Here is a 27,943-nt window from a genome sequence, read left to right on the forward strand (position 1 = left end):
AGGTCACTGGGATGGGCAGCTGTGTCGCTAGCGACCAGGGGCTGGGATGCTGGCGGGAGCAGCCCCACTCACGATCGTGCGCTACACGTGCTCCCCGAAAGAACCAACACACTGGCACCCCGGCTTTGTCTGAAAGAAGACGAAGAGCTGGCGGGAGCGGCCCCAAGGGTCCCCGGGAAGGGACTGGGTGACCGTGTCTTACAGCCCAGACTCAAGGAGCCCCCAACGTGAAGATGCCTCAGAAGCACCAGCCAGGCCAATGGTTCAGGGTTCAACAGTTTCACGGCCATTTTAATGAGGGGCTGGGGGGAGTGATGGGGACCAGGAAACACAGCAGGTACCAGCCCCTGCTAGAAATGAGACGCCGCCCTGCAGTCAGCGAGCAGTCAGCAGTCAATGAAAACGTTCTGTTTGCACTGTGAGCTGTGACTCAGTAAGAAGGAATTAAGACCAACAGGGATGATGTAAGAGACAATGGAAGGACGAACACCTATCAGGACACCCGTTAAGAGAAACCCTGAGTAACAGAAACAAGTTCAAAGTGCTGAATGGCAGCAGGAGGGCTGAGGACAGGACCCTGCCTGTGCCTGGAGCGAGGGCCTGACCCTGCTGGTCAGCGGCCCTGTGAGGGCAAGCGGCCGCCCAGGGCCACCTGCCCAGCGTCCCTCCTCCCTAGGAAGGCCGTGTGGGGTGTGCCCACCTGCTGATCACATCTGCCTCCCCCCTCGGCAGGTGAGGCGGTGGGGAAGCTTCAGGTAGGAACCCCAGTAAACACTCTAAGGAGCCCCACAGTTTGACCTGCTCCGTCTCCCTGTCTCTAGAACATGTGCAGGATGGCACGGGTTTCAGGAGGCGAAGTGCCAAGGATGTCAGATCAAAAGGAGGTGCCTGGGCCCAGAGACAAAGCTGGGGGTGGGGGTGGGGCTCCCCATGGTGACATGTGGTTTTCGGACGTGCCCGGCTAAAGCCAGCCCTGTACCGAAGGCCCGGCACCCACAGGACTCATCACACACCCCGCCACACCGACGTCACCGCAGCCCTCCCACCGGGGTGCCCAGGAGAGCAAGCCAAGCAAGGGACACGGACGGGGAAGGGGGACGGGGGCAGAGGCCAGACTCACTTCTCCCTTCCTTCCCCGACCACGGCGATCCTCTTACTGTCTTCCGTCCACGCAATGTCCTTGATCTTCCCGGCGAAGGGCTGGTACTCATACTTCAGAAGGTGCTCCTTCTGCGTGGTGTCCCAGATCCTCAGCTTCCCAGACACGTCTGTGGGCACAGCGGGGCAGGGAGGGCCACGCTCACCTCGGGGCCAGGGCCGCGTGCGCTCCAGCACGCCACACGGCGCTGCCTGTGGTCCCCAGGCTAGTGGGTGGCCTGGGCGGGGCTGGCCAGAGGTGCGGGCAGCCATCAGGTAAGCAGCACTCAGATGCTGTCACTCAGAGCCCTCTGCCTCCGTAAGGACCGGCATGGGGTCTCCGTGTTTCTGGGGATCACGGGCCCTGCATGGGCCGTCAGGAAGCCCAGGGACGCATGGTGGCACCCCCCAAACCCCAGAAGCAGTCTGATCTGTGACTGTATTATTCCTTTCCTTGAAGAGGGTCTAACTGGCACACGGGCTCGGGGCAACTTCCTTTAACACTTAGGAGCTCAAGATCTTCATTTGCAAAACAGGACAATCCTAGTGAGGCTGTCTCTCCTGTGTGGGCGCTGCAGTGACCCGTGGAACGAGGGGTGCCCCTGTGCCCTGCAGGCCCCGCTTGTAGAGACAGGCACTCCGCCAGCACCGGTGGCTGAGAGCCTCCCGGGAGACACACAGGTCGGGGCTGGGAGGGATGACACTCCAGGCAGAACCTGATGCCAGGCCTGTTTCTCACTGCAGCACTTGCGGCCGACCAGTGAAAAGCATCACCGCCTCCCTGCCCGCCGCCACCCTGACACCCAGTTCCCAGCACCAACCCGTTCAGCCCCATGTGGGTTGGGGATGCAGTGGGGTGGTGAGGGAAGTCTGGTCCCCCCAGCAGTTCTGTTCACCCTGCTTCCAGGATCCCAGGCTGCTTCACTGAATGTGAGGTCCCGGGGAACAGCTAACGTCTCCTGTTTGGGTCCACTCGAGGGCGGGCGTCCGCTGCAGATGCGACCCCTGCCCCTTGCAGCTCTGCGGGTCTAAAACACCCCCTATGACTGCACCCAAGGGGGGATAACCAGCCACCAGAGAGGGCTGTTGTGCTGACAAAGGGAGTCGGCACGGGCGAAGTCTCAGACCAGCCCCCAGTCAGCTGCAGTCTAGACACGTTAGTCTTTACCTGGTCAGCGGATTGACTAAGGCTCTGCAGAGGCCGCTGGGGACCCCGCCTCTGCGGGCATACACCCAGGGCTCCCGTCCGGCCGTGGGACAGCTGGGAGGGGACACGGGCCTCCCCATGAACGGCACGGATGAGGGGGCCCTGGTCTCTGGACCAGGTCCAGCCAGACGGCCTGGCTCGCTGCCCGAGGCGAGCTCGGAAGCTGACCCGAGCGAGTTAAGCCCCTTGGTTGAACCAACGGGCTGGGAGGGAAAGGCAAGAAAGGGGCAGAGGCCGGAGAAGGGAAAGGTGTACTGCGTGTGCAGGAAGGACACGTGCACCAACGCCTATGCTTACGTTTACGTGTGCTCACATTCATGCACGTACCAGGCCATGCAGTCCCCACGCTCAGGCCAGCCCAAGGCACTACACAGTCATGGAGAACATAGCAGCGTCTGCAGCACACATCAGAACAGCCCAACCCCCAGCCCCCAAGACAGCAGAGCCCTCTCCCCCTTCCCAGGCTCGGGGCGGGGGGGTCTGCCTGCCCTGCCCTCAGCTCACTCCCCCCTTAATAGGCCTGGCATCACAGTTCTTCTCCACCACTGGCCCCCCAACCTGGACCATCAGCCTCCTCTGACGGGCCCTGCTGGTGCATTTAACTCTTTTCAGGAGCACTTGGGCTGGAAACACACGAAGGGGTTAGAGAACAGGCGGCCGCAGCGGCTGAGGGCGGCCTAACCGGGCAGCCCTGGGGACCAGCCCCTGCTCTAGGCCACGGGGTGCAGCACGGACCAGACACCTGCTGGCAAACACACACACGCGTCCACGCACTGCACTCACAGGGCCACAGAGCAGAGGACCACAGCGCACGGGGGCAGACAGAGCGGGGGAAGGGATCCCCCCTCCACAAGGCCTCCTTCCACCATCCAGAGAGGGTCTTTCCCCAGACAATAAGCTGAATCCAGAAACACAACAGGATCTGTTCATGGTGAGCCTGTGCCCCCCACTTTGGTGTGGGGCTCACACCAGCATCACTGCGGTGTCGGGGGTGGAGACCCCTATGCAGACCCAGCAGCCTGGGAAGATCCCCTAGAAAGGTATATCAGGCCCTGGAATGGCTCTATCCTGAGGTCCACCAGCCAGGAGCGAGGGTCCCCAAAGGCATACACTGCTCTCTGGTTTAGGGGCTGGGGGCCTGGCCTCCTCAACCAGGCCTTCTGGAAGGTTCGATCCTTTACCTGAACGTGGATCAGCCAAACTCTAAAGACTCGCATATCTGAGGCTGGAGCCCCCTCTGGGAGTGACTGCAGGATTCCCGAGGTCCCGGGACCCCCCAACCCCACCCTGGACATACCAGGTGCCGGGTAATCTACTTTAGCCAGAGAGCAGGCACCCTTCCAGCTCCATACTCTACACACAACACTATCTTTAGCCTAGAGCACTAATCTCTGCAGTAACTGTTTCCTGGTCTTTGCTCCATTCAAAGGACCAGAAACATAAAACACACCGCCCACGGCCTGCAGGCTCCCAGCCGCACCCTGCTCACCTCCCCCACCAAACCCGGGAGCTTGCACGAGAGGGAAAACGTGAGATGGAGCATTTACTTCTGCGGACTGTCCTTTGCAAGTTTCTGCACCAGCAGGCGAGGACCGTGCTTCCTGCTGGTTCAATGACCTGCCCGGGGACTGAAGGGCAGGCCTGGCTTGTGAGTGATTCAGCGGCTGGGCCGCGGCTCCCAGCACCAGGCTGCTGAGCTGCACCAACCATACTCCTCTCCCGAGAAGACACATTTTAAAAGGCACCAGGGCCAAATCCTGGGCTTTAAATGAAGAGGCATTTTGCTGGCAAGCAAAGCAGGGCTGGCGGGGGCGGGGGTGGCGGGGAGTGGGGAATCACAGGGCTAGAGTAAATCATAGGATATAAATTAGAGCAAGTTTTACAGATGGAATCAAGAGTACGTCTAAACGTAAAAATCATCAAGGGCCCACTTCGTGCCAGCTCCTGGCCGAGCCCCACACACACAACCCTGGGTGGTTGGCATCAGCCATCAGCGAGCATGCCTCTCATCCTGGAGCGTCCTGGAGTTTCAGGGACAGACACCCAGTCCCCTGTGGTGCCCGCCAGGGCAAGGCCACCCCAGGAATCGCACAAGCATTGCTGCCCTGGGTCCTCCCCAAACCAACCTGGTAGGTACTAAAGCTCCAGTTTACAGACAAGGCAGTTAAAATTAAGGCCCAGGAAGGGGAGTTATTTTAAGGAAGGCTTGCACAGGTAGGAGGACTTCCCTGGCGGCTCAGCGGTAAAGGAGACTCAGGTTCGATCCCTGGGTTGGGAAGATCCCCTGGAGAAGGAAATGACAACCCACTCCAGCACTCTTGCCTGGAAAATCCCATGGACAGAGAAGCCTGGCGAGATACAGTCCATGGGGTTGCAGAGACAGACACGACAGAGCGACTAAACAACAACAACACAGCTATGGAGGGGCAACCCCTACAGGGACAAGCCTACGCTGCCTGCCAGGCACAGAGAGGGCAGTGCAGATGAACGGCCGCCGGTATGTACGATCCCTGCCCTTCTCCACTGGCCGTTAGTCCCTTCAGCAATTTGCTCATTTCCACCCCTCTCTGGGTGGAAGCTGACAAGGCCCACATCAGCTCATCCACTCGGCCCTTCCTGGGGCCTGAGACCTGGCTGGACGCAGGCAAGGCTGCCCGTCAACACCTGCTGAGTGTACAGACCGATGAATGAATGGGAGACGCGGGGGGAGACAGTCTACCTCGTGCACTCCCCCTTTCTGAGCTGTAGACAAGACAGCATTGGGGTGAACAGAGCCTCCTACAACACGGCCGTCTCATGTCCCTCCTCTTGCCCAGCCTCCCACCGAGCCACACAAAAGTCCGGCTGGAGGGAGCCAGGACCCCAACCGCCAAACAGAATGAGTGCTTGCCTGAAGCCAGAGTAGTGCTTGGTACAGGGAAAGGGGCAGCAGCAGAGAAAGGCTACACAAAGTGAAGCTACAAGTCAGAAACACACACACACACTCAATGGGCTTTGACACCTCACAGCACAGCTGCCCTAACAACACGTGGGCATCCCCACTGACCTCCGAGTTGGAACCAGCTGGAACCCTGCCAGCTACAGCTCTGGAAAGGGGCTTCTCGGTGCCTTACACTGCCCCACCTACCACCCCACTCTCCTGGACCGTCTTCCCCCCTGCCCCCCTCACCCACCCCTCCAACCTTCCCAAGCCCAGGACTCGGGTGGGGGGGGTCGGGCCACACCACATGCAGCCAGAAGCCACGCGCGCGGACGGACAGGTACCTCCAGAGGCGATGTAGAAGCCGCTGGGCGCATACTTGGCCACCACCACCTGATGGGCGTGCTCCGTGTAGATGTCCGCAACGGCCGGGTTCTGTAGAGAGACCAGAATGAACACAGGCAACCCCGAAGCAGGCAAACATGCTTTCTGCTCTCCGGATTCACGGAGTTGGATGGGAAAAGGACACATGGACACACACAAATACGGACGTCAAAACCTCCAGGAGTACAGGAAACGCCAAAAGTACACTTACCTGCCTGGGTGACAGAATTCTACGTAATTTAACTCTTTTATAAGATGCGAGGTGATTTCCTTTCTTTCGGTACTTGGCAAACAAATGGGTGTTTTCGAAAAACACATGGGACATAAAAGTTTCCTTAGGAAAAAAAAAAAATCTACGTCTCTAATTTTCTCCCTTTTGTAGGAGGCTGCCGCCTTCTCTGAGTCCAGCTCCCCAGAGCGGGTCGCCCCCGTTCCGAACTAGCTCTCCCCAGGCTGCCAGGCTGCGTCTGACCCAAACCAGAGCCTCTGGCCTCCTGCAGGAACAGAGAGGCAGGCAGGCAGCTGGGGGCCCCCTCCTCATCCAAATCCCTCGATTTGGGAAACTCCCTTTCGTGGCTCAAATCCAAGGCTGGCTGGACTCTGCAGCGAGCACTGGGCCAGCGAAGGAAACCAGGAGCAGCTCTCTTGACTTAAATCATCAGGCTTAAACGTATAATTTATCAAAGTCGATCGCGACACTCCCCGACTCCCCAACACACATGGTCCAGGGGCCTCGGCTAACCTGCGGCCCAGTGCTGAGATGCTGTCATCAGAGCCCAGCGTCCTCCCAGGAGGCCAGAGAGAGCCAGGCATCTAATCCCCGACACCCGCTGACACACGCTCCAGAGCCAAGTGCCTTGAGAAAGGAGCAGCTACGGGCTGTGAACGCTTCGGGTCCCAGGGCGGCTGCTGAGGGCGCATCTGACCTGCCCCCCAACCGCCCCCACCTTCTGACCACCTCACAGTCTCCCCCTCCCCCGTCTCCTTAACGCCCCTCAACAAGGCCAGACGCCCGGACTCTTCTTGGCTTCTTAGCCACAGGATCGCCCGCCCCCTCACCTGACAGAGTCCGGAGAAGCACCCTACTAAGTCCCAGCTCCGGCAACCACCCTCTTACCATTTCCTGCAAGCCCCCCGGTCTCCGTAAATTCTATGCCCTCGCCAGCAACACCTCTCCCTGCCTGCTAACACCCACTTATCAGGCCTGAAGAGCCATCTGCGTGGAGCCTGCCGTGACAGACCCTCTCTCTCCTGTGCTTGCAAAGCATTTAACACGACACACACCATGGTCCCTGGCCCCCTCATCCCTCTCCTCCAACTCCTCTTTGACCTGCTCCACATGCATTTACCTCCTTTAGCCATCATGGCAGTTAGCAAACGACAGATGCTCAATTATTTTTGGGGGGGAGTAAAACTTTCCAGTCCTTTTACCCCTAGGACTTAGCATCACATGATAGAGCAGGTACTTAACATATGTGCTTCATACATTAATCCAATGCAGAATAAACATTTGCAAAAAGTGCAATCAGGCATCCGAAGATATTCTGAATGGCAAATAAGCCCATTGGGAAACGCAAATCAGAACTATAGTGAGAAACCAGCCTATACCCAGGAGAGTCAAGACAAGACTGACGTCACCAAATGTCAGCAGGATGGGTGGGGTACAGTCTGGAATGCTTATATACTGCTGGGGGGAACGTAAAATAATACAGCTGGAAGAGTTGGGCCGGCTATTTATAAAGTCAAACATAACATTTGTGCAAAAACCCCACTCCCAGGTATTTAACCAAGAGAAATAAAAGTGCGTGCCCACAAAAATGCCCACTGTCATGAAAGTTCATGACAGCCCCTAAGTGGAAAACAACCAACCCAAAGGTCCACCCCCAGCTGCCTGGAGAAGCAAACTGCGCTGTCCACCCACCCAGGGGAACACGACTCGGCAACAAACGGCTACAAACTGCTGAGGACCCTCAACCCCAGGAGGAGCCTCAAAAGCCTCACGCTGATGACAAAGCCGGACGCAAAGGAGAAGACACGGCAGGAGTCCGTTCTGATCAAAGTCCAGGAAAGGCCAGCCCATAGGCCACAGGGAGCCGGTCGTCGCTGGGGCTGCCAGGGCCTGGGGGGTTGGGGGGGGCAGGATGGAGAGGCCCATGGGGGTGACTGGAAAGCTGGTGGCGAGGGTGATGAGATGGTATTTAATTTGTCAAAACTCTAGATGTGTGTTTGAAATGGACGGATTTTATTGTCCCTAGATTACCCTGCAATAAAACGATATCCAACCCAACCTGCTCCTGCCCAGGTTAGTTCTTTGGACTGGAACGTTCTAACAATGACAACTCTTCCCTCAGAGAGAAGCTGGTGAAGGTGGTCTGTGGCCGGGTGGCTCCAAGGCCCATGTTCCGAGGCTGACCGAGGGCTCTCAGCCCCGCATGTGGGGATGACAGTTGGGAGACCAACCCCCAGGGGGACTCATGCCCATGGTGATGCCCAGCCCGGCTCTGCCCTTAAAGGGAGGGAACGGTGGGGGGGAGCACGTGGAGAAGTGGAAGGTGAGTTAAAACAGCGGCCCTGGGAGGCAGCCCTACCCCTACAGATCCTTCCCCTAAAGCGGCTGGGGTGAGTGAAACCTCGGGTCAGTCCCAGCGGGCTCTCCCGACACCCCCATCCACATTCCCAGCACAACTGGCGGCGAGCTCTCCAGGCTGAACACAACAAACAGAACACTCCCGAGTCAGCAGCAAAACCCCACCCTCGGCTCCCCAGCCAAAGGGGATGCCTCCCTGTCCCCAAAGCATCCGTGACCGCGACCGCCCAGGCTCGTGGCAAACCCAGCCATGTGGGGCTGAGGCGCCCCTCCCCTGGGACTTCCTTCCTGCCCTCCCTCCCCGCCCCCATCAGGGGACAGGGTCTTCAGGCAGAAACCACAAGGAAGCCTCGGCATCTGAGGCCCGTGGGTGCCTAGCGGATGTGGGCAGAGCCTGCAAAAATCTCCTGTCGTCTCGCTGGTGCATCCCAGCCCTGCCCCCTACCCTGGGCGTGTCCCTCTGCAACCCCCCACCTCTGACCCCAGACCTGTCCCTGGCCCCTATTCAACCCTGCCCTGCCCTGTGATCCCAGGCTTGTCCATCCACCTCATCTTCCCACCCCAGTCAGATTCCAGTTTTTCCTGCCCCTCCTGGGACCAGGACAACATGGTGACAGCATCTGAACTGACCCCTCTGCCTTCTACCCACCCACGAGGCTCTATGTTCAGACTCTGATCACAAATTCAGAGGACCCTGGACCGTTCCCACCTCCCACCTGTGCGTGGAGGCCCCTCCCCAGCCCAGCATATGAAGCATTCTCCCCCAACAGCTTTCCACACGTGGGAGGGAGAATCCCTAAACCAGGCCCCGCCCCCAAAGGAGCTTTCACATTCCTGTGACCTCTGAGGCCAGAGGTCACCACGGCACTTTACAGGTAAGGTTAAGGGGTGGCCCCAGCCACAGGGCATGGCAGCTTTGCCACGGCACACCTGGAATCCCGTGGACATGTCATCACATCAGTGAAGCCGTGGGACGCAGCCCTGCTCCTCTGGAGCTGCTGATGGTCCCCAGCGGCCTCCTCCAAACTCGACCAGGCAAAGTGACCTTTGGGAGGATTAAGTTTCCAGAGCACTGGCTTTCTAGACACACCCGGTTCCTAAAAGCAGGCCCTGGAAGCCGACCTGCTCAGCGAATGTGACCTGCGGGGCCCTCTGCTCATGGAGGACCCAACTGAATGACCGCCAAGTGGCTCCACAAACCTCTCTGCTTCCAGACCTGCAGAACCGAACCCAGAGGCTCAGCCCAGGGTCCGGCCAGCCTACCCTGCTTGACCTTGGAGGCTCCCTCTCTCACTCAGAGGAAGCAGCTCTAAGCTACAGTCCAAAGTCCATTTCCCATTCTGCCCTGTGCCCTCCCCCAGCAGGTCACTCACTCTGACATTCTTCCCTTTATTCGCTGCAGGCTGGAATACCTTCCAACACTCGGGCAAAGGCTCCCCGCCTCCTCCAGGAAGCCTTCCCTGATGCTCCAAGGTAGAAATGACCTCTCCCAGCCTAGAAAGCCCACACTACCTTCCCTACCCTCCCACCCTTATTATTTGCTACCTTGGACACATGTCATTCTTACACCTGCCAAGCTTCTTACTAAGTGGATCCCCACAGAGGGCAGAGTCCAGGTCTGATTCACCACTGCAACTTCTGACCACCCCCGCCTCAACCCCAAGGAAAAGACTGGGGCATGCCAGTCCCCAGCAGCCATTTATGAAAACACAACCATCATACGCTGATGACTACTCTCAGACAGCCGGGGTGACCCTTCAGTTGATTCTCTTTGAAACCTCACAGTACCTACGGGTAACCTTAGGACCCCATTTTACAGGCAAAGGAGTGGGGCAGAGAGACTTGGAGGGATGTGCCAAGTGGGGGGACTGGGGCCTGAACTCAGCTGAGTGTCCTTTCTCCTCTTGGTTCTACTCCATTACCTACGTCTGGAGTCACTCTCAGCCTGACTCCTAACTCAGGGAACAGAGGTTTGCACCGATGGTGACAGCTACCCAGCCACCAGCCTGCAAGTGTAGAGCCGGGAGGCAGGCAGGAGTGGCCACGCCCAGAACCTTCATTCTGGCTTCCTGCCCAGCCCCGACCCTGAAGCAAATGAAGCCCTAGAACATGGGCCCGAGGGCGGTCCCCCCATGTGAGAGTGGGCACACCACTCTCTGCTGGGCCCAGCATGACGCCACCTCCCTTCCTGTCCCCCCTTTCCCTCTGCCTGCCCAGGGCCTTCGGAGGAGTCAGGAGGGGAGACTTTGGGGGTTAGGATCAGCCCCCCCGGGGACAGGGCCGCCACTCTGCTGCAGCCTTTTGTCTCCCCACCAAGGGTAAGAAATGGTAGCTCAGATGGTAAAGAACCCGCCTGCCAATTCAGGAGACTTGGGTTTGATCCCAGGGTTGGGAAGATCCCCTGGAGAAGGGAATGGCAACCCACTCCAGTATTCTTGCCTGGAGAATCCCATGGACAGAGGAACCTGGTGGGCTACAGTTCATGGGGTTGCAAAGAGTCAGAGACGACAGAGCAACTACATGACCACAACAAAGGGTAAGAAAGATGCCCAAAGGCCCCAGTGAGTTCGTGACAGTGCTGAGGACACGAGCTCAACTTCTTCCAACCTCCATGCACCTGTATTCCCTGTCCAGACTCCCCCATCTCTGCTGTCTCAACCGCCCTTCCTGGAAAACTTTTACTGACCCTCCAAAACCCAACTCAAAAGTACCCCTGCTCCAGAAACCTTCCCTGAGGCCCTCGGACACATCTGGCCCTTCCCTCTTGCTCCCAAAGCCCTGAGGACACAGTTCTTTTAAAGCGCTAACCTGGTGAGTTAGAATGTTACCTGCTGGGGTTCTTTGCTCGCCCCTGCTGACATTTTGGGCTGGGGAACTCTTTGTTGCAAGACAGTCCTGTGCATTGTGGAATGTTTGGCAACACCCCTGGCCTCTGCCCACTAGATACCAGTAGCACAAAAATGTCTTCAGATATTGCCAAATACCCCTCAATGGGGTGGGGGTGGGGGCAAAACTGCCTCTCACTGAGAACCACTGATTTAACCTCGGGCACCATGGCTACGGGCCGGGCTTGCCAGGACGGGGAATGTGTGGGGGAAACGTCAGGACTGAGGACTGGATGCAGCAGCTGACGACGCCTTCATCTTCGAGCAGCTTCCTAACTGGCCTCCCTCCTGCCTCGCATGGATTTCCCAGGTGGTGGAGTGGTAAAGAATCTGCCTGCCAATGCAGGAGACACGGGTTCAATCCTTGGGTGGGGAAGATCCCACCGGGGAAGCAGAGTGGCAACCTGCTCCAGTATTCTTGCCTGGAAGACTCCATGCACTGGGGAGCCTAGGGAGCTAATCGGTGGGGTCACAGAGCAGGACGCCCTGAGCATGCACGCACCTGCTTCACACCTTAGCTACAGAACAGTCTCTCCACTGCCCTGACGACATGGCTCATCTGTTGAACCTTTCCGTGGTTCTGGTGGCCTCGGGCCAGGGCTGGGCTGTGGTGGGAAGGCCTGACCCCCGGCACAAGAGTCCAGCACCCTCTCCTGCCTGCCTGTAACTCCCCCCACCCCAGGGCTCTGATCACAGGCATCCACAACCTGTGCAGGACTCTCTCGCCAATCCCGCTCCACCTGACTGGTCCCTTCCCGGGCCCCCAGCTGCTCCAGGTCCCCTGGGATGACACCTCCTGGCACGTTTCATCCTCTCGGCATCAGTCCTGAGTGTCAGTTTCCCCTGGAGACGGCGAGCTCCGTGAGGACAGGCCTTTGCCAGCGAGTGTCCAGAGCCAGGCCTGGGCTCCGCTACAGGTGCTTGCATATACTTGTAAAAGGATCAAGCTGGGCTCAAGCACAGGAAGTGGAGGGGGCAAGGAGGGTGGGAAAGAAGTGGAAGCGACCCCCTGAGCCAGCTGACACTCAGGGTGGGGGTGGTTCCCAAGATGATTGGCAATGGTGGACACTGACATCACAGCCCAAGCACCTGAAGATCATTAGCCCAGAAGCCAGTGGAGCACGTCCCCACCCTCGGACCCCCACCAACAGCTCTGGAGCCTTCTCTGAGCCCAGCATCCTTGCTCGTTAAAAGGTCAGACCACAGGACCCCAGTGCTCTCCTGGCCTGACCCCATGTCTGTGCTGCCCACTGGCCTTCTGCCCAGGTGGTGATCAAACACACCACCTCCTTTTGTCATTGGAGAGCCGTTTCAGTCCCACCTGAGGCAGGGAGCTCCACACAGGCAGGGGCACTGTCTCCGCACTGCCCGTAGAGCACGCAGTCGTCCTGGGCAGGGGGCAGGAACTCAAGGCACGTGTCATGGGACAGAAGGGATGAGGTCGGTGCTCCTCTGGCCATCTGTCCCTTCGTGTACACACCCCACCCCCACCTGAAGGGGACGCCCAGGTGGCCCTTCTGCACGCTGACTGGCAGTAGGTCACCCCGTGGGAAACTCAGCGCTCAAGTTCAACATCCCCTAAGCTGGCCTCCAGGGCCTCCCAGGTGGCCCAAGTGGTAAAGAACCCACCTGTCAATGCAGGAGGCGTGGAGATGCGGGTTCGATCCCTGGGTCAGAAAGATCCCCTGGAAGAGGGCATGGCAACCCACTCCACGGGGTCACAAAGGAGTTGGACACAACTAAGCACACAGCACCCATGCAAGCTGACCTCTGCCCTGTTGAAGATGAGTCTATAGATCCTGTGCTTGGAAGCACAGAAACACCAAACTGCTACAAACACTACACCCTCTGGAATTTAACTTCACATAAATCATTTTTTCTCACATATGTGCATGTGTGTATATATAGTGGGAAGATCCCCTGGAGAAGGAAAAGGCAACCTGCTCCAGTATTCTTGCCTGGAGAATCCCCATGGACAGAAGAGCCTGGCGGGCTACAGTCCATGGGGTCGCAGAGTTGGACGCGACTGAGTGACTACCACACACACATATAGTACATTCTAGCTCTGGAATGTAGGGACTGCAGAGCTTTAAAAGCAGGCCCCAAACCTGCCCGTGTGGCAGATCTGCTGGCTGCTACTGGCAGCGGGCACTCACGTGCCAGAGCCAGCTTACAGGGAAGTGATCCCAGGCGGTTCAGAACGTGATGAGGCTCCTTCACAGCCACTGCGGGCGGGGGGCGGGGGGACAACAGAGTCTCGAAGGACGAGTGTATCAGGTTCCCTTCCTTCTGGAATGTTCCTTTCTGGATGGCCATCTCACTGCCTGCTTTTAACCTGGCAGAAAAGTTCCTCTCCTCTCCAAGGTGTGGCCATCAAACACGTTGCGAGCAAACAGATGAGCAACACTCTTTGCTGCCAGCTTGAGAAGTGCCCTGATGCTGGGTTCACAAAGCAGTTTTGAAGGCAGCAAAGTGAATGACAGCTGTGGCTCCAAGTGGAAGGTGAGCAAGGGTCTGACGCCTGCTTGGTGGAAATAAAGGTGGTATCTGCCACTCAGTCATGTCCAACTCTCTGTAGCCCTTGGGGCTCCTCTGTCTATGTAGTTCTCCTGGCAAGAATACTGAAGTGGGTTGCCATTTCCTTCTCCAGGGGATCTTCCCGACTCAGGGATGGAACCTGCGTCTCCTTCATGGCAGGCAGAATCTTTACCATCTGAGCCACCAGGGGAGCCTTTCTTACTTTCATACAGTAAAACCTTCCGTGGCTACCTATCATCTCCGCCACACAGCCCGCCTTTCAATCAAGAAGAGACTTACTGAGCACTGATCACGTGCCAGGAACTGCGCTAGGCTGGGACACGGCAGGTGAGAGTGGCTACTCGCCGTCTAGCTCCCGGAAGGCCAGGACGGGAGGGCCACTTAGGAGGCGAAGCTGCCACAGCAAATGGGCCGCGAGTCATGCTGCTATTTGAGGCAAGAATGCGCAGACAAGGGACACAGCAAGGCCCAAGTCTGGTAGACCCACACGCAGCAAGCTCCAGGGAGGGCATGGAAGCCGGGGGCCTGGAGCCCCAGGGGGAGAAGGTGGCGGTGAGCAGAGGTCGGGGATGCAAGGCTGGACGACGGGGCACCATCAGTCTTGGATGGGAGAGCAAAGGAACAGCTCAGCCCCATATTTTAGTAACCGGTCCAGCAGCAGTGCTGAGCGCAGGCTGGAGGAGGGCCAGGGAGGAAGGCCAGTTTGGCCTTTGATTTTTGCAGTCCAGGCGAGATAGCATGATGAGGGTGGAAGCAGTGAAAAATCCATCAGATTCGGAAGTCTTTGAATGCAGAGGCAATAGGACTCACTGGAGAACTAAGTATGGTGTGGAAAGGGGAAGTCCAAGGCTGGGGCCGGAACAGCGGGCGGAGTGGCGGTCGCCATTCTGGGGTGGATGCGTGGGAAAGGCGTGTGAGGAGGGCGTGTTCGGTGCCAGCCGCCCCTCGGCCGAGCCGGCGGACATTCCCCGATCTGGGCCCCTCCTCCCTCTCGCGTCTCTTCTGGACTCCAAGCCTGTATTCCAACCAGACCGCAGTCCTCTCTATTTCAGTATTCATGAGGGTCAGTGTCGTTTTTCCCCAGGAATACTCCCACCTTGACTTGAGCACCAGTGGTCTGCTCCCATCAAACAAAAGCCTAAACGCCTGATGGGACTTCCAGGACAGCGTGGAAGAACACAGCTGCACCTGAGTGCTGTCCTGGCCCTGCAGACACTTACAGATGGGAAAGGTAAGCAGATGCGCCCTCCAAAGAGAAAGGTAAACTCAGTGGGTACCGCTAAGGATGAAAAGCTCAGATGAGGGACTTCCCTGGTGGTCTAGTGGCTGGGAATCCACCTTGCATTGCGGGGGATTCAGGTTCGATCCCTGGTTGGGGAGCTGGGATTCCCACCAGCCACGGGGTAAGTAAGCCCTCATGATTCAACGACTAAACGAGGTGCCTCAACTAGAGAGAAGCCCGCATGCTGCAACGAAGACCCATCACAGCCAGAAAAAAAAAAAAGCTCAGAAGAACAAGCAAGCAGAAAACAGAATAGGTTCCACAAGTTAGGGAATGCCTCTTGCAAAGAGGGTGCTTGTCCGTGACTGTAAACAGCATCTCCATTGGAAGCGGCTTCATTTACTGGCTGCCTTCATCTCGCTGGGCTGGACCCCTGTTCTGAGCAGTGGGTCCCCTGAGTGGGTGGAGCGGGGAGGTGGGGAAGATGCGGTTTAAAGGAGAAGCTGCAGGTTAAGAACCTTTCATCTGGAAGTCAGTATAGGCCTCCATGATGTGTATGTGCCTTGTTAGGGGCAAACCCAAGCATTCATTCCACTGCCCTGTATCCCTGAGAATGCCTTCACTAATTTTATTTGACAAACTACAGTATCTATCTACTTAGGGCCATCTCAACTTTTCTTTTCTCAATATCTCAGAAGCTCTTTGGAGACCTCCTGATCTTTACGATCTAAGTCCTTGGCCATGTTTTCCCCAGTTCTGAGTGAGTCGGGATCAGCTTTCGAGGAATCTGTGTCTAGCAGAGGAGCTGTTAGCACCTTCAAAGCACATTCACACCCACCCCCCCTTCAAGTGAGGGGGCCAAGCCATCCAGGGCAGGGCAGAAACTGCCAAATGGAGCTTTGTCTCCCAGCAGACTGCTTTGGGGGAGTGGGGGGTGGGGTGGGGAGAGGGGTACGGCGGCAGAGCCAGCAGCATCTCAGACCTCACACAGACAAGGAAACCAAGACCCCCGAGTCCCTGCACTGCCTCAGCCAGCTCTGAGGTTCAGAGAGCAAAGGGAGTTCCAGTGCCCCAGGGGTAACCACCCACATAGCCTGAATTTAAGCTGATACCCGCTTGTGGGGGGCATCGCCAATCAAAGCCGTCCACCTACAGACTGTGTGCAAGCCCCACCCAGGAAGCTCAGGAGAACGCCCCCCCACCACACACACAGACACTAGTTAATGGTCATTTGGTACCTCCGCTTCCACCCCCCACCCCCCACTCAGTCCAGGCAGGCAGAAAGGATTTCAGTGTGTAATCTCAGCAGTGGGGAGACTGACAAGCACACCAGGTCATTTCGATAATTACAGAGAAGTAACGGAATATTTTCGAGGATTTCCCAAGGAATGGGCTCTAGAAGCCTTTTCAGCCTGGGTACAGGCCTATGCAGATGACTCATGGGGATAAACTGGTTCCTTATTTTGCAGTGGGGAAGACCAGGCTGGAGGGGTAGAGTCCTGGGTGTGAGCCCCGCCTCTGCCACAATGGGGGACCCTGGGTGTGCCATGAGTACTGGGTGTCTGCCCGGCATGCAGGGTCTCCCTCAGGGGGGCTCAGGCCAGCAGGGCAAGTTGGGGAGCCTCAAGTCATCTCCGTTTACAGATGAGTAAACCGGGGCTCAGAAAGGCCGAGTCACCGAGCACCCCAAGGGTCAAGGTCCGATCCCTCAAACCCAGAGCCCTTCTTTTGAAGGGAACTAAATCTGAGCCTCGGCTTCCTCCACGGAGAAAGAGAATTGGGTCTGGATAAATCGGCAGCTGTCTCCCTGGGCTTCCGAGGTGTGGTCCCTGAAGCTGAGGGGGGCGTGGCGTCCTCGCCCCAGGCCGCCGGGCCGGACGGGAGGGGGTGCAAGAGGAAGGATTCACCCCAGAGCTGGGCGGATGGTCAGGGAAGGAACCGGCGTCCGGGCGGTGGCCGGTGGAGGGGGGTAGGCGAGGTACTCACGTCTATATTCCTCAGGATGACGCACTTGCCATTCGTGTAAAGAAAATTGTTGCCCTTGGGGTCGCCGCCGACGATTTTGGAGACACCCCTCTCCACCTGGGGGAGGCTGGCGAACACCTTCTCTGCAGAGACACAAACGCAGCCGGGCACCTGAGGGCCAGCCCCGCGCCGGGCCGAGGGCGGAGGGGAGGGCAAAGGGGAGAGAAGAAAGGAGAAGGGGCGGGGGGGCGGCCCTGGACCGGTCTCTGCCGGTCACCTGTTGCCTCCAACCCGGAGGGGCGGCCGCCACTTTGAAGGAGCGCAGGGGACGGGCGCGACTTCCTGGTCCGCGCGCTCCCTTGACCAGGCCCTGCAGGGAGACGCGGGGGCTTACGCGGGGCCCCGACCGCATCGCCAACTTTGGGGCGCCCTCCTCGCCTTCCCCCGCCCGGCCAGGGATCGCCGGCCGGCGCCCCCGGGAGGGCGGCGGGGCGCTCGGCAGCCGGCTCCCGCGGCCCTCCCCCGCGCCCCGCGGACCTCGCCGCACCGCCCGCGCCCGGCCGACGGCCGAGGGGGCCGGGCGGGCAGGCGGGGCGGGCGCCCACCCCCGGGGCGAGGGGCGCCCCGGGCCGCGGCACTTACTGATCTCGTACGGCATCCTTGCCCACTTGTTACCGCGCCGCGCTCGCCAGGGAGCCTGCAGGGGCCGCGCGCGCCGCGAATCAGACCTGGCCGAGGCCGAGCCCGGGGACAGGGGCCGAGAGGCGGCGCCAGACGTGCAGCGCGCGGAGTGCGGCGGGGGGGCGGGCCGAGGCCGGGTCTCCCAGGCCGGCTCGCGCCCTGCCCTGCGCGCTGCCGCTGCGGACGCGCCGAACCCGGAAGCGCGGCCCCGCGCGTGCGGCTCGCCCCCCAGCTTTGACCATATATAGTCAAGCGCTCGGCTCGGCGGCTGCGGCTCCCGCGAGCCTGCGCGGACCTGGCCGCCGCCGCGCCCCTCCCCCTCCGCGCGCGGGCCCCGCCCCATGCGCCCCGCCCCGGAGGTGACGTAAACCGCGAGCGCGTGAAAAGGCGGTGTGGTCAGCCCGGGAGGTCAGAACGCTCCTAGGAGCTGGCGGGGGACGGTTGGGCTACGGAAGTCGGGTTTTTTTTGCTGAAGTTTTGAGGGCGCTGAAGTCACCGGAGCGCCAGGATAAGGCTTGTGTTTGCGTGGCGGGCGTTTACCGAGCTGCTAGCCTCTCGGCCCAGTGGGCGTCCTGCTTGGGTTTTGCAAACACAGAGGAGTACTTTTTCTTGCTTTCTGGTTTAAAGCATGCCTAACTGACAGTCGCCGTTCCTCGCAGAAAGCAGCTGCAGGAGCAGTTTTAGGGATGTGCTTTGCGGGGGCCCGGGCTCTCAAAAACTTTTTAGAAAACTAGGAACCCAAGAGTAGAAGGGGGAGGGGGATGTAGGTTCTAAAAAAAAAAAAAACCTAGTGCTTATTTCCTAGTGAAAGCAATAGAAAGGGGGGAACTTCCACTTGTAAGGCTGAAGCAGCGGCTCGTTGCCAGGGGAAAAGCAAGTTGAGATGTGTTGGAAACTCGTCTTTCAGTGCCGGATATTGTCTCTCTCGGGATTTGCGGGGATCGGGGGAAGAGGAGGGTATACGTAAAACTCAAAAACCTCAGGGTGATCCTTGACTTTTCTCGAACCTACTAGGAAAATTTTTTTATGCTTAACCTTTATTCATTTGAAGCTTTAAAAGAGTTTTCAACATATAAAAATAGAAAAAAAAAACATTACAATAAAGATCTTGGCGTCAGACTTAGGAAGCGATGTACTGATTATAAGGAATTGCGGTGGAAGCTTCCAGGGCGAGGTGGTCAGTGTGTCTTTCTCTGCCAAGCCAGGCCTGTGCGACCTCCCGGGGGCCATGCTATCCTTGTCTCTGGCTTTCTTGGGAAATCTTATGGAGTTGCAGGGGACACTGTACCCGGATTGGCTCTATTTTTGAATTGCATCCTTCCTTGTGTCTTTACTGAATAATCCTGCAGAGCCCTGAAGGCGCACCTGCGTGAACACAGGTGTGTCCTATCTGGTCTCTAGGCATTTGCTCCTACCCTGCCCCACCTTCACCTCTGTCTGCTCTTGAGTCTGCAGCCTGTTTTAAAACTGAAAACGAAGTCTGTACCTCGCAAACCTGTAGGCGCTCGGTCTCAAAGTTCAAGCTAAAGTCATGAAAATGGCCTACTGATCCCTATGTACTAGGTCTCAGGTTTCCATGAGACTATCTTACTCTCCACTTTCTTCAGCTCTGCTCCCTCTTGTTTTCTGCAGCACCCCAGCTTCCTGGGTGTTCTACGAATGTCCCAGCCTTGCTCTTGCCTCTAGGGCTTCTGTAACCTCTGTTCACTACCTGGAATTACTCAGAAGTACTTAAATGTGTGTCCTTTATTTAGGGAAAGCCCCCTACCCTGACCACCTGACTGAATTGAAACCTTCCAACCCCTACAAATACCTTCTTGATATTCTGGTCTCTGTTATCTGGAGTGTGTCCCTGGCACAGGGTAGATGCTCAAATGGCTGACCCCAGACCCCATGTGGAGTCCTCAGCTGAGAAACAGTGGCTGTGAAGGTAGTCTTGTGAACTGAACCACCCTAGACATGTTGCCAAAACAAAGGGAAAGCAAGTGGTCTACAGGTGGGGACTGTAATCATCTGAGAATTGGAACTGGGATTAAGATCAGGTGTGCTAACGTTTTGCCCCCTCAGGCATCTATGTAAGGGAAGAACTGACTCTAAAGCGTTAACCTCAAGCCCTTGAAAGCAGATAAACCCTTATTTATGCATGGGGGTAAAACCTTGTTGGACTTGATACATGAGACTATACAGCAAATTTAGAGCTAAGTTCCAAACCCCTGGCAGGAGGCTAGGCTCTATAGCTTAGCGGGGGGAGTAAAGTTGGTCTGGGAGCTGGAGTTTGGATGGGGGTTAGAGGTGCTGGCCTCTACTATAAAAATCCTGTCACAGGAAACGTGACTTGGCGGGGAGTTGCAGGGGGTTGGAAGGAAGAGGGACACGGGGTGCTCTTTCCCTGGGGTGATCCCAGCTTGGTTCATCTCAGCTGTAAGGGCTCAGCGATCCTTGAGTTGCTATCAGCTGTGACTAACCCTCCTGGGCTCTCCCACTCCTCACCCACGCCTTTCAATACAAGCGTCAGTGTGCTCTCGGTCTCCAGTGGGGACCCTGAAACAACTGTAACCACGTCTGTGACGACGGGGTCGCCCGGCCACTTCTGAGCCCCTCGTTTCTGAAACTGCCTCCCTGGTAGCTCGGGAGTGTCCCGGAGACACCTACTAGGACTAGACCTAATGCCAGCTGGGACCAGGCACCCTCGCCTTCTCCCACTGCACGAGACGGCTCCTCCGGGCTGTCCCTTCTTGCAGTGATCAGCAGCCCCATCTCTGGCTACACTGGCCAGAAAACTCATCTACCCACCCGCAGCCGCCACATTCAGTCCTTCACCTGGACTCTGGATGCCCGAATCTCTGGTTAATATCCTGCCACCTCCCACTCCGGTCTTTTTTCTCTCCATAGACAGCAGCAACCTCTCCCAGGCCCTAGGGTGCCCAGACCCTGCCTGGCTCTCAAACTGCTCAGACCCTGGTTTTTCCAGCTCCATCCGCTGGCTCAGAAACCTGCCTTGGGTTTTCCGCACCTGTTTCCAGGCCTTTTCCAATACCTCACAATTTTAAGGCCAGAGTTCATTCAACTGAAATTTTTTTTAACCACTTGGAAGCAAAACCCTGTGATATGGGAATAGTGGTCGAAAGTGCTTTATTAGAAACACCCACACCTCTGCCTGAGGAGACTTCCAACTGCAGATAACGGGAGAGACAAACCCCTTCCTTAGCAAGTAGCAGTCAGCTCCGAAGAGTGTTGCTCAGACTGGGTAACCCGCCAGTCCACGGCCCCTCACTCTTGCCAGCCCGGCTCCTCTGTCCATGGGATTCTCCAGGCAAGAGTACCAGCGTGGGTTGCCATTTCCCTCTCCAGGGGATCTTCCCAACCCAGGGATTAAACCTCGTCTTCTGCATTAGCAGGCTGACTCTTAACCACCGACCCGCCCCCCGGGAAGCCCAAACTGTATGTAAACAGCGTTTAACATACGATGCTGTGCCTGCTGGGTTAATCCAATTTGCCTGCCCTGCGACATTGTAAACATCACAACAGGGACCTTTTGCAAAACTTAACAGAGGGCCCACCAGATAAGCTAAGGGAAGCTGCAATGAGTCACGAGAGCATCACCTGAATCCACATCGAGTTCCAAAGTGTGTAAAATAGCATCTCTTAAAAACACACCCTTTAGAGCAACTCCTTCAAACTTTCTTCAGGAAAACCCCCAGGCTGGCTTTTGGGGCAAAGTGGTTGCAGTTACCCGAGTTGGGTAACTTGGAGAGAAACCGTTCACTTGGCTCCAGCTATGTGTACGAGGAGGCCTTACCTCTCCCCTTCAGTTCTGCCAGCTGCTTTGTAGTAAAAAAGAGGGCTCAGAACGTGTGACCCTGTTGTGGAATCCAGAGTCATGAAACATACCTCGGAAGGACACTCAAGACATTGAAGTACAGTTTATGACGCCAGCAGGTCCAAGGGGAATCGGTTCCCAACAAGGACCCTGATGTTTCTGAGACTTTCACACCCCTTGCTATGTGACTTGCTACATGTTAGCGACCTCTTTGTATTATAGGACTTGAGTTTTACAACAAGCAGGTGCTAGGAGAACAAACAATTAAGGTTACAGGGGAATGATTATACATCATGGGGATGTCTCCATGGTTAAATCTCACAGGGGCAGCCTGACCTCAACTGCAATCTCCATTTGCCATGTATAGGGAGGGAAGTCTCCAGGAGACCGGTTTCTGTTAGCAACACTTTCCTCATTGTTGGGCAGAGTTCAGGCCTAGGTCACACCTGTCCTTAAGACAGAGATGACAGGCTTCAAGATGGAGTCGCTCCTGCTTTCCTCATAGTGGCCCCAACAGTCCTACAAGGTTCCACTTCACCCTGGGCGTGCTTGACCTCAGCCCTTGTTGTACATGAGCATGCAAGTGGTAGTCGCGTCTAGAAGAGCCCTGATTTTAAAAAAAGCAACCTGAAAGGCTGTGGCCACTTGTTCCCTCTCGCTAGCCCAACTCCACAGTGTCTGACGAGGCAGAGATAGGGTGGCACATGCACTCAATTGAACTCTTAAATTCTATGCGCGTGTGTGCTGAGTCGTGTCAGTGTTTGTGACCCCATGGACCATAGCCCTCCAGGCCACTCTGTCCGTGAGGTTCCCAGGCAAGAATACTGGAGTGGGTTACCATTTCCTTTTCCAGGTGTTCTTCCCAACCCAGGGATCGAACCCGCATCTTTCATCAGCAGGCAGATTCCTTACCACTGAGCCAGCTGGGAAGCCTGCAGCCCTTGTCTCTTCCCTAAATTGGATCTGTACAGGAGGTGAGGAGGCTGTTTCAGCTTTGGGGAGAGAGAGGAGCAATTGGACGGGTGTTCCAAACTCCTGCTTGCCCACTTTCAACCCTAGTGTTGTCACGTCCAGGCTCCCAAGGAAAGGATCTGCTGCTTCTGCCCTGGGCCCTGCAAGAGGGCTCCGTACCAGGTGCAGGAATGAAGAACGGGGGGTGTAGGGGCAGGGTGGACACTTACCCCCTCCAGGAGCTCAGGGTTGGACTAGCCCACCTCTTGGAAGAAGAGGTAGAAATGTCCCATGCAGTAGAGTAACTGCCCCCTGCCCCATTACTAGCCCTGCCCTCTCTAGGAATCTTACTTTCCTGGGTCCTTTGCAGCCTGTAAACAAGCTCAGGTAAGCCACACTCAAGAAGCACCTGTCTCCTACCTTAAGCCAGTTTTACTGCCATCACCTGTTAATCTGCTCCACAAGCAGGCCCTCGCTTCCAAATCGACAGAAAATCAAGTTCAGGCTGGGTCAAGTCTGCCTCTGTTGTCCAATGAATTTCGTTCTCCTGATTGAATGTGGCAAGCCAGATGCCGAGCTTTGCAGAAGACACAAGGCTTATTCAAGAGTCCCCCAAGTGAGGGGTGAACACACTTCAAATCTGGCTCCCCCCCTGAAAGCTGAGGGGCTTGGGATACTTCCGGGTGAAGAGTAGATGGTGGTAGGAGGTGCAGGAGAAAGGTAATCGGAGGCAGAAAAGAAAATCTGTATCTGAGTTGACATGGCTCATGGGACACATGTTCAGAAAATAGCAACATTCACGTGATCTGAGAGCGTTCCTGTGATGCCACAGGGTCACACACTCAGGCAGGTCCAGTTGAATAGTCATTGGTCTCAAGTAATCTGGGCAAGTTCCTGAGAAAAACAACTTGGGCATCTCTTCACTGACCCATGTCAGGTGTTATCTATAGGGAGATGGTCAAAGGAATCTTGTGATCAGTCTAGGCTCAGTGACCCCTGCAGGGGATTCAGTTTGCAAGAACAATGACGGGAAGCTTAATAAAGGCAAGTTACAACTTGGACGAGCAAGTTGGCATTTAATGGGTCTTGTTCTCAGTTTCCCATCCATCAGTAGTCCAATTATGTCGACGGAGGATTTTTGTAGAAACCAATGCCTGTGACCAACAATTTGTGTCAGTGACTGAAACACGTGTTTGCGTAAATATCAGCAACTTTTTTTTTGCCTTTTATGCATTTGAAACTGCACATCTTACTCTAAAACATTCTAATACTTCATTAGTGTGGTGGGCAGGGTCACAGGCACCTCTGTGCAGAGGAACAGACCATCTATTACAAATACACCGTGGCGGGGGCGGGGGGGGCTACTGCTTTCCCTAGAAAGAGAAGACTACTTTCTGGCGGTATTTTTACTCCTGTGGGTTATTTCCCCTAGCTATGGGTTCTTTTTACTGGATTTCCCATGAGGTGGATTTTTGTGGGGATGGGGTTAACCCTACATTCACCAGAATGGTCAGTTACCCATTCTCTAGCTACTGATAACAGGAGTGTTGCTTAAAGTCTATTATATTCTGTGCATTAAGGCTACAATAAATTGTAACTATGAATGGTGTGGGGGGGGTGAAAGTCCCACAGGGCAAACTTTGCTACAGGTTATCCCCTCCTGTCCTGGAAACTGGGGGCTGTACCCTTGGGCTGCTCTCCTAGTAGGGAGAACTGTTGAGGGTGGGGCCATCACAGCAAGATCTCTGCCTTTTGTCCCCCAGGACTTTGTCAAAGAGGCTTCATAACTCAAAACCCTGACCTACATATATAAACCTTGTATGAATATTAATCTCTGGAATGTAAGTTCTTCCAAAGCAAGAACAAGAAGTGAGTCCTTAACCTCTGAGTGAGGTTGTTAACTGGTCCCCCCGGGAGCTGCTCAGATGAAAACAAACGTTTTGCAGGCTGTGTCAGAGCGCTGGGCTTTGCAGCCCAGGTGAATAATAACTCTTAACTAGTGCTGTGAGTCTGCTTAGTTGGCTTTAGTTGTGTCCCACTCTTTGCAACTGTATGGACTTTGTAGTCTGCCAGGCTCCTCTGTCCATGGAATTCTCCAGCGAAGAATACGGGAGAGGGTTCCAATGCACTCCTCCAGGGGATCTTCCCAACCCGGGGATCGGACCTCAAGTCTCCTGAAAAGTTTCCTGCATTGCAGGCGGGTTCTTTAACTGCTACGTCACCGTCACCGGGGAAGCTCAACTAGTTAGGGGTTTGCAGTTGCCTGCAAACTGCAGAACTTTGCACACAGAAGACTTCCCCTTTGAGGTTATTCTGGATGGATGTACCTCTAAGAACTTTATCACTGCATAGGTTACTAGATCTAATAAACATAGCTCAGGGAGGATATATCCTCTTCACTTGTTACTGACCTAGCCTTGTATTTTTCTGTCTTCACTTCGTAGACAACAGTCTGCATCATCTGATCCTTGTAAGGTCCAGGTGTGAGGAGCTGGCCTAATTTCAGAGACTTGGGCCTTGCAAGATGTCTCAAGATGAGTAGGTTAAACATTGTCCAATCATGAGGCTGTGGATGCCTGAGATCAAGGCATTGACAGGGCTGGTTCCTCCTGAAGGGCATGAGGAAGAATCTTGTGTGCCTGTCTCCCTTCTGGGGCTTGCTGGCGATTAATTGCTGCCTTGTGGAAGCATTGCCCAACCTCTGTCTTTATGTTCACATGGCAATATCCCTGAGTGTCCGTACCTCCTTCACCCTCCTAAGGATACTAGAGTCACTAGATCAAGGCCCACCCAATTCCAGTATGAAGTTGTCTTGACGACCCCTGCAGTGGTGCTATTCTCAAATAAGGTCTTATCCTGAGGTACTGGGATTAGGACCTGGATGTGTGATTGGGGCATGAGGAACACAATTCAACCCTGCATAATACAGAAGACTGGACCTGCCCATCTTACCTGTCATCAGCATCCTTTCCCAAGCCCAGAGTCCCAACCCCTAGCCTCTGGGCCGCTTGGAGGGGAAGGAAGCAAGATGTTTGCTGACATTCACTGACAATAGCATTTACACCATAGTGTCTACCACCTGTTCTGGAGCACTTGACCTTGGGGGAAACCCCCAACCAGGCATGTATTCTACCAAAGTATCAGTGATTATAAATGTTGCTCTCCAGCCCATCCCCAAGTCTGACTCCCATTTGAAAATGCTCAACTGCAGGTTAAAATGGCAGCTCTTAAAATAGCCACCAGAACATTTGTCATGTTAGGGGGGCTACTCAGCGTCTTGTGCTGCCCAGAGTTTTGTGGCCCAATTCTTCAGCCTGGCTGTTGTGGCCATATGAAGTACTTCTGTGTCCAAGGGCAGATGGAGAATGGTGGTGGCCTGTCAGGGGACGTTCAGCTTTAAGGGATCCAATATGTTATTTTGTGTGCCATTTCTCAAGGAGACTCTATTCCTTATCAGTTCCTGGAAGAAAGGAACGAGCAGAGTTGCACACAGTTCTCAGGACTGAGATCATGAGAAAGGACACCTGCTTGGATTCCTTTCAGTGACTCCCTTCAGTGACCTTTTACTTAAAGGTAATCTATTCAGTTATTCCCCTCTTACTCAGGATATGGAATGCTTTCTGGCCCTTTAAAGATTATTTGCTTGGATTTGTTTGGGCTCAATTTTTTTTTACTGCCTGAAGCTGCCTTGTATAAAGACATATAAACGTGTTTCTACAAATAAAACACCCTTGTTTCACTCGAGACTTGGGTCCCCTGCGTCCCTCTTCTCGTCGACTCCAGTCCCCAGGTCCCGGTCTACAAAGACGATGACAGTGGCCGCAGGTGGCTCTCTTGATGCCCCTGGCTTGAGTGTGGACCTGGAGGAGTCCCAGTCTCCTTGCTCCTGGTCAGGTGAGCTCCAGTCCCTAATGATGGCTTTGGGACTGGATAACAAGGGCCTCTGTATGCAGACAACATGAACCCTGCAGAGTTTAAGTCAGTAGATCCACAGTGAGATTGCAGAGGGTGAGACTGGTGTCAGAGTCTCAGCTTATTTCTCTCCAGAGTTAATGACATCAGGCAGCACCAGTAACATACATCTGGGAGCTGTTGGCATCTAGATAACAACTTCAAACAAGGCTTTCAGTCTCTTCTTGCTTGTCCATCCCACTGAAGCCCTGTGTATCTTCAGGCTGTAGTTTCTCAGGAGGTTGGTGCACCTATGTCCCTTTGAGATTCCCAAGACTGGAGGATGCTGTGTTGGCCACAGTGGAGACTATGACATGCAGGGGAGAGAATGTGGGCCCTTGAGAGACTTTCTCCTTGTAGGATGGAGACCGTGTAGGTCAGGCAGCATGATCAACCACTCAACCACATCAACCACTCATCTGGTGTCTGCCTGGTATGCTGTGGGTGTTTGAAATTGATCCTCAGTTACGGAACCACTAGAAACCAGTGGGAAGAGGTCATTTAATTCTAAGAGTGCTAGGATTGAGAGAAATGTTTACAGTGGTGGTCTTGGTAACGTCTAGAACTTGGAAGTTGTAAGTGCTTACTCCCAGGCAGAGTGAGTGTGGAGTCAGCCATTGGGTGTCAGTTTGCCACAATAGTTCAGGACTGGTTCACAAAACTTATTTCCCCTCTCTTGGGCTGCCCGCCCCCAACCATTCCACTATCCAGGGCCAATAATACTGATACTTGAGTATAACCCTTGACTGGGGGGACAGGGAGTAGAATCGAGCAAACCTATCTGAATATCTCAAAACAGAATCTTGGCCTATGGCAACTCACGCGCTCATGCTTGTTGAAAGATCCATTGAGTTAATGATGGGCACTGAAATGTTAGACACAAATGGGAAAGTACTCCGGGGCTGGTCCACACCAGGGTTTCTATCCCTTTGTAAAACTTTGAGTTCATCACGGGAAAGCAGCATAGTCTTTCAGATAGTTGTTGGAAGTGCATAATTTGGAGGAAAGGCATGTTGGGTGCCAGGGAGCTGGAGGTGCTACAGAGACACGGGGCCTATGAGGCTCCTTACTTTCCTAAGGCCTGAGAATGTCTTCTGGGAGAAAGGCTGTAACACATTGGCCAGGGGAGTTTTGTAGAAACTGATGCCTGTCGCAGCCAGTTTGTTACATAAATGAATGTGGAAACACCTACGTTTTTGGATTAATGTCCATGACTACTTTTGCACTTCATTTGAAATTCTTCAGTCGCTCAGTCGTGTCCGACTCTCCGCGACCCCATGAATCACAGCACGCCAGGCCTCCCTGTCCATCACCAACTCTCGGAGTTCACTCACTCATATCCAGTGTCTTACTAAAGCTTCTAAAACTTCCACTAAAGTGAGGTAGGCAGTATAGCAGGCACCTCTGTGCAGGAGAACGTACATGTATTACAAATACATGGTGTTTCACTTCCCCTTGGAGGAGCAGACTCTACACGTTCTGGTGGCATTTTGAGTCCTCTAGATATTTCCTCTATAATACATTTTTATTTCACCTGGGAGTTGACAAGGTGGGTCTTTGGGAAGGGCTGTTTTAGAAATGCCAAAAAAGCCCACCAGATGGGGGACTATCACTACATTCACCAGATGGGTCCATTCTGTAGCTACTGCTAACAAATTGCTAACTCACTGTCCTCAAATTTTGAATTTAGTTTAT

At 55.3% G+C, this 27,943-nt stretch overlaps 1 protein-coding gene across 1 annotated transcript in view; it reads right to left on the reverse strand.

Moving 5' to 3' along the window:
• WDR1 (WD repeat domain 1) overlaps window positions 1–17,717 on the reverse strand; it is a 40,499-nt gene extending 22,782 nt beyond the window's left edge. The window contains exons 1-4 of the mRNA XM_088836487.1: window positions 17,488–17,717; window positions 16,867–16,988; window positions 5,609–5,699; window positions 1,121–1,268 (exon numbers count right to left, since the gene is read on the reverse strand). Of these exons, the coding sequence (XP_088692613.1) occupies window positions 1,121–1,268; window positions 5,609–5,699; window positions 16,867–16,988; window positions 17,488–17,503 (377 nt within the window). The 5' untranslated portion in view covers window positions 17,504–17,717. The remainder of the gene's footprint in view (window positions 1–1,120; window positions 1,269–5,608; window positions 5,700–16,866; window positions 16,989–17,487) is intronic.
• Between the last annotated feature and the right edge of the window lie 10,226 nt (window positions 17,718–27,943).

Source organism: Moschus berezovskii, chromosome 5 (assembly GCF_049115385.1).
Source record: "Moschus berezovskii isolate FMDL1 chromosome 5, NW_MosBer_1.0, whole genome shotgun sequence".
Lineage (NCBI taxonomy): Eukaryota > Metazoa > Chordata > Mammalia > Artiodactyla > Moschidae > Moschus > Moschus berezovskii.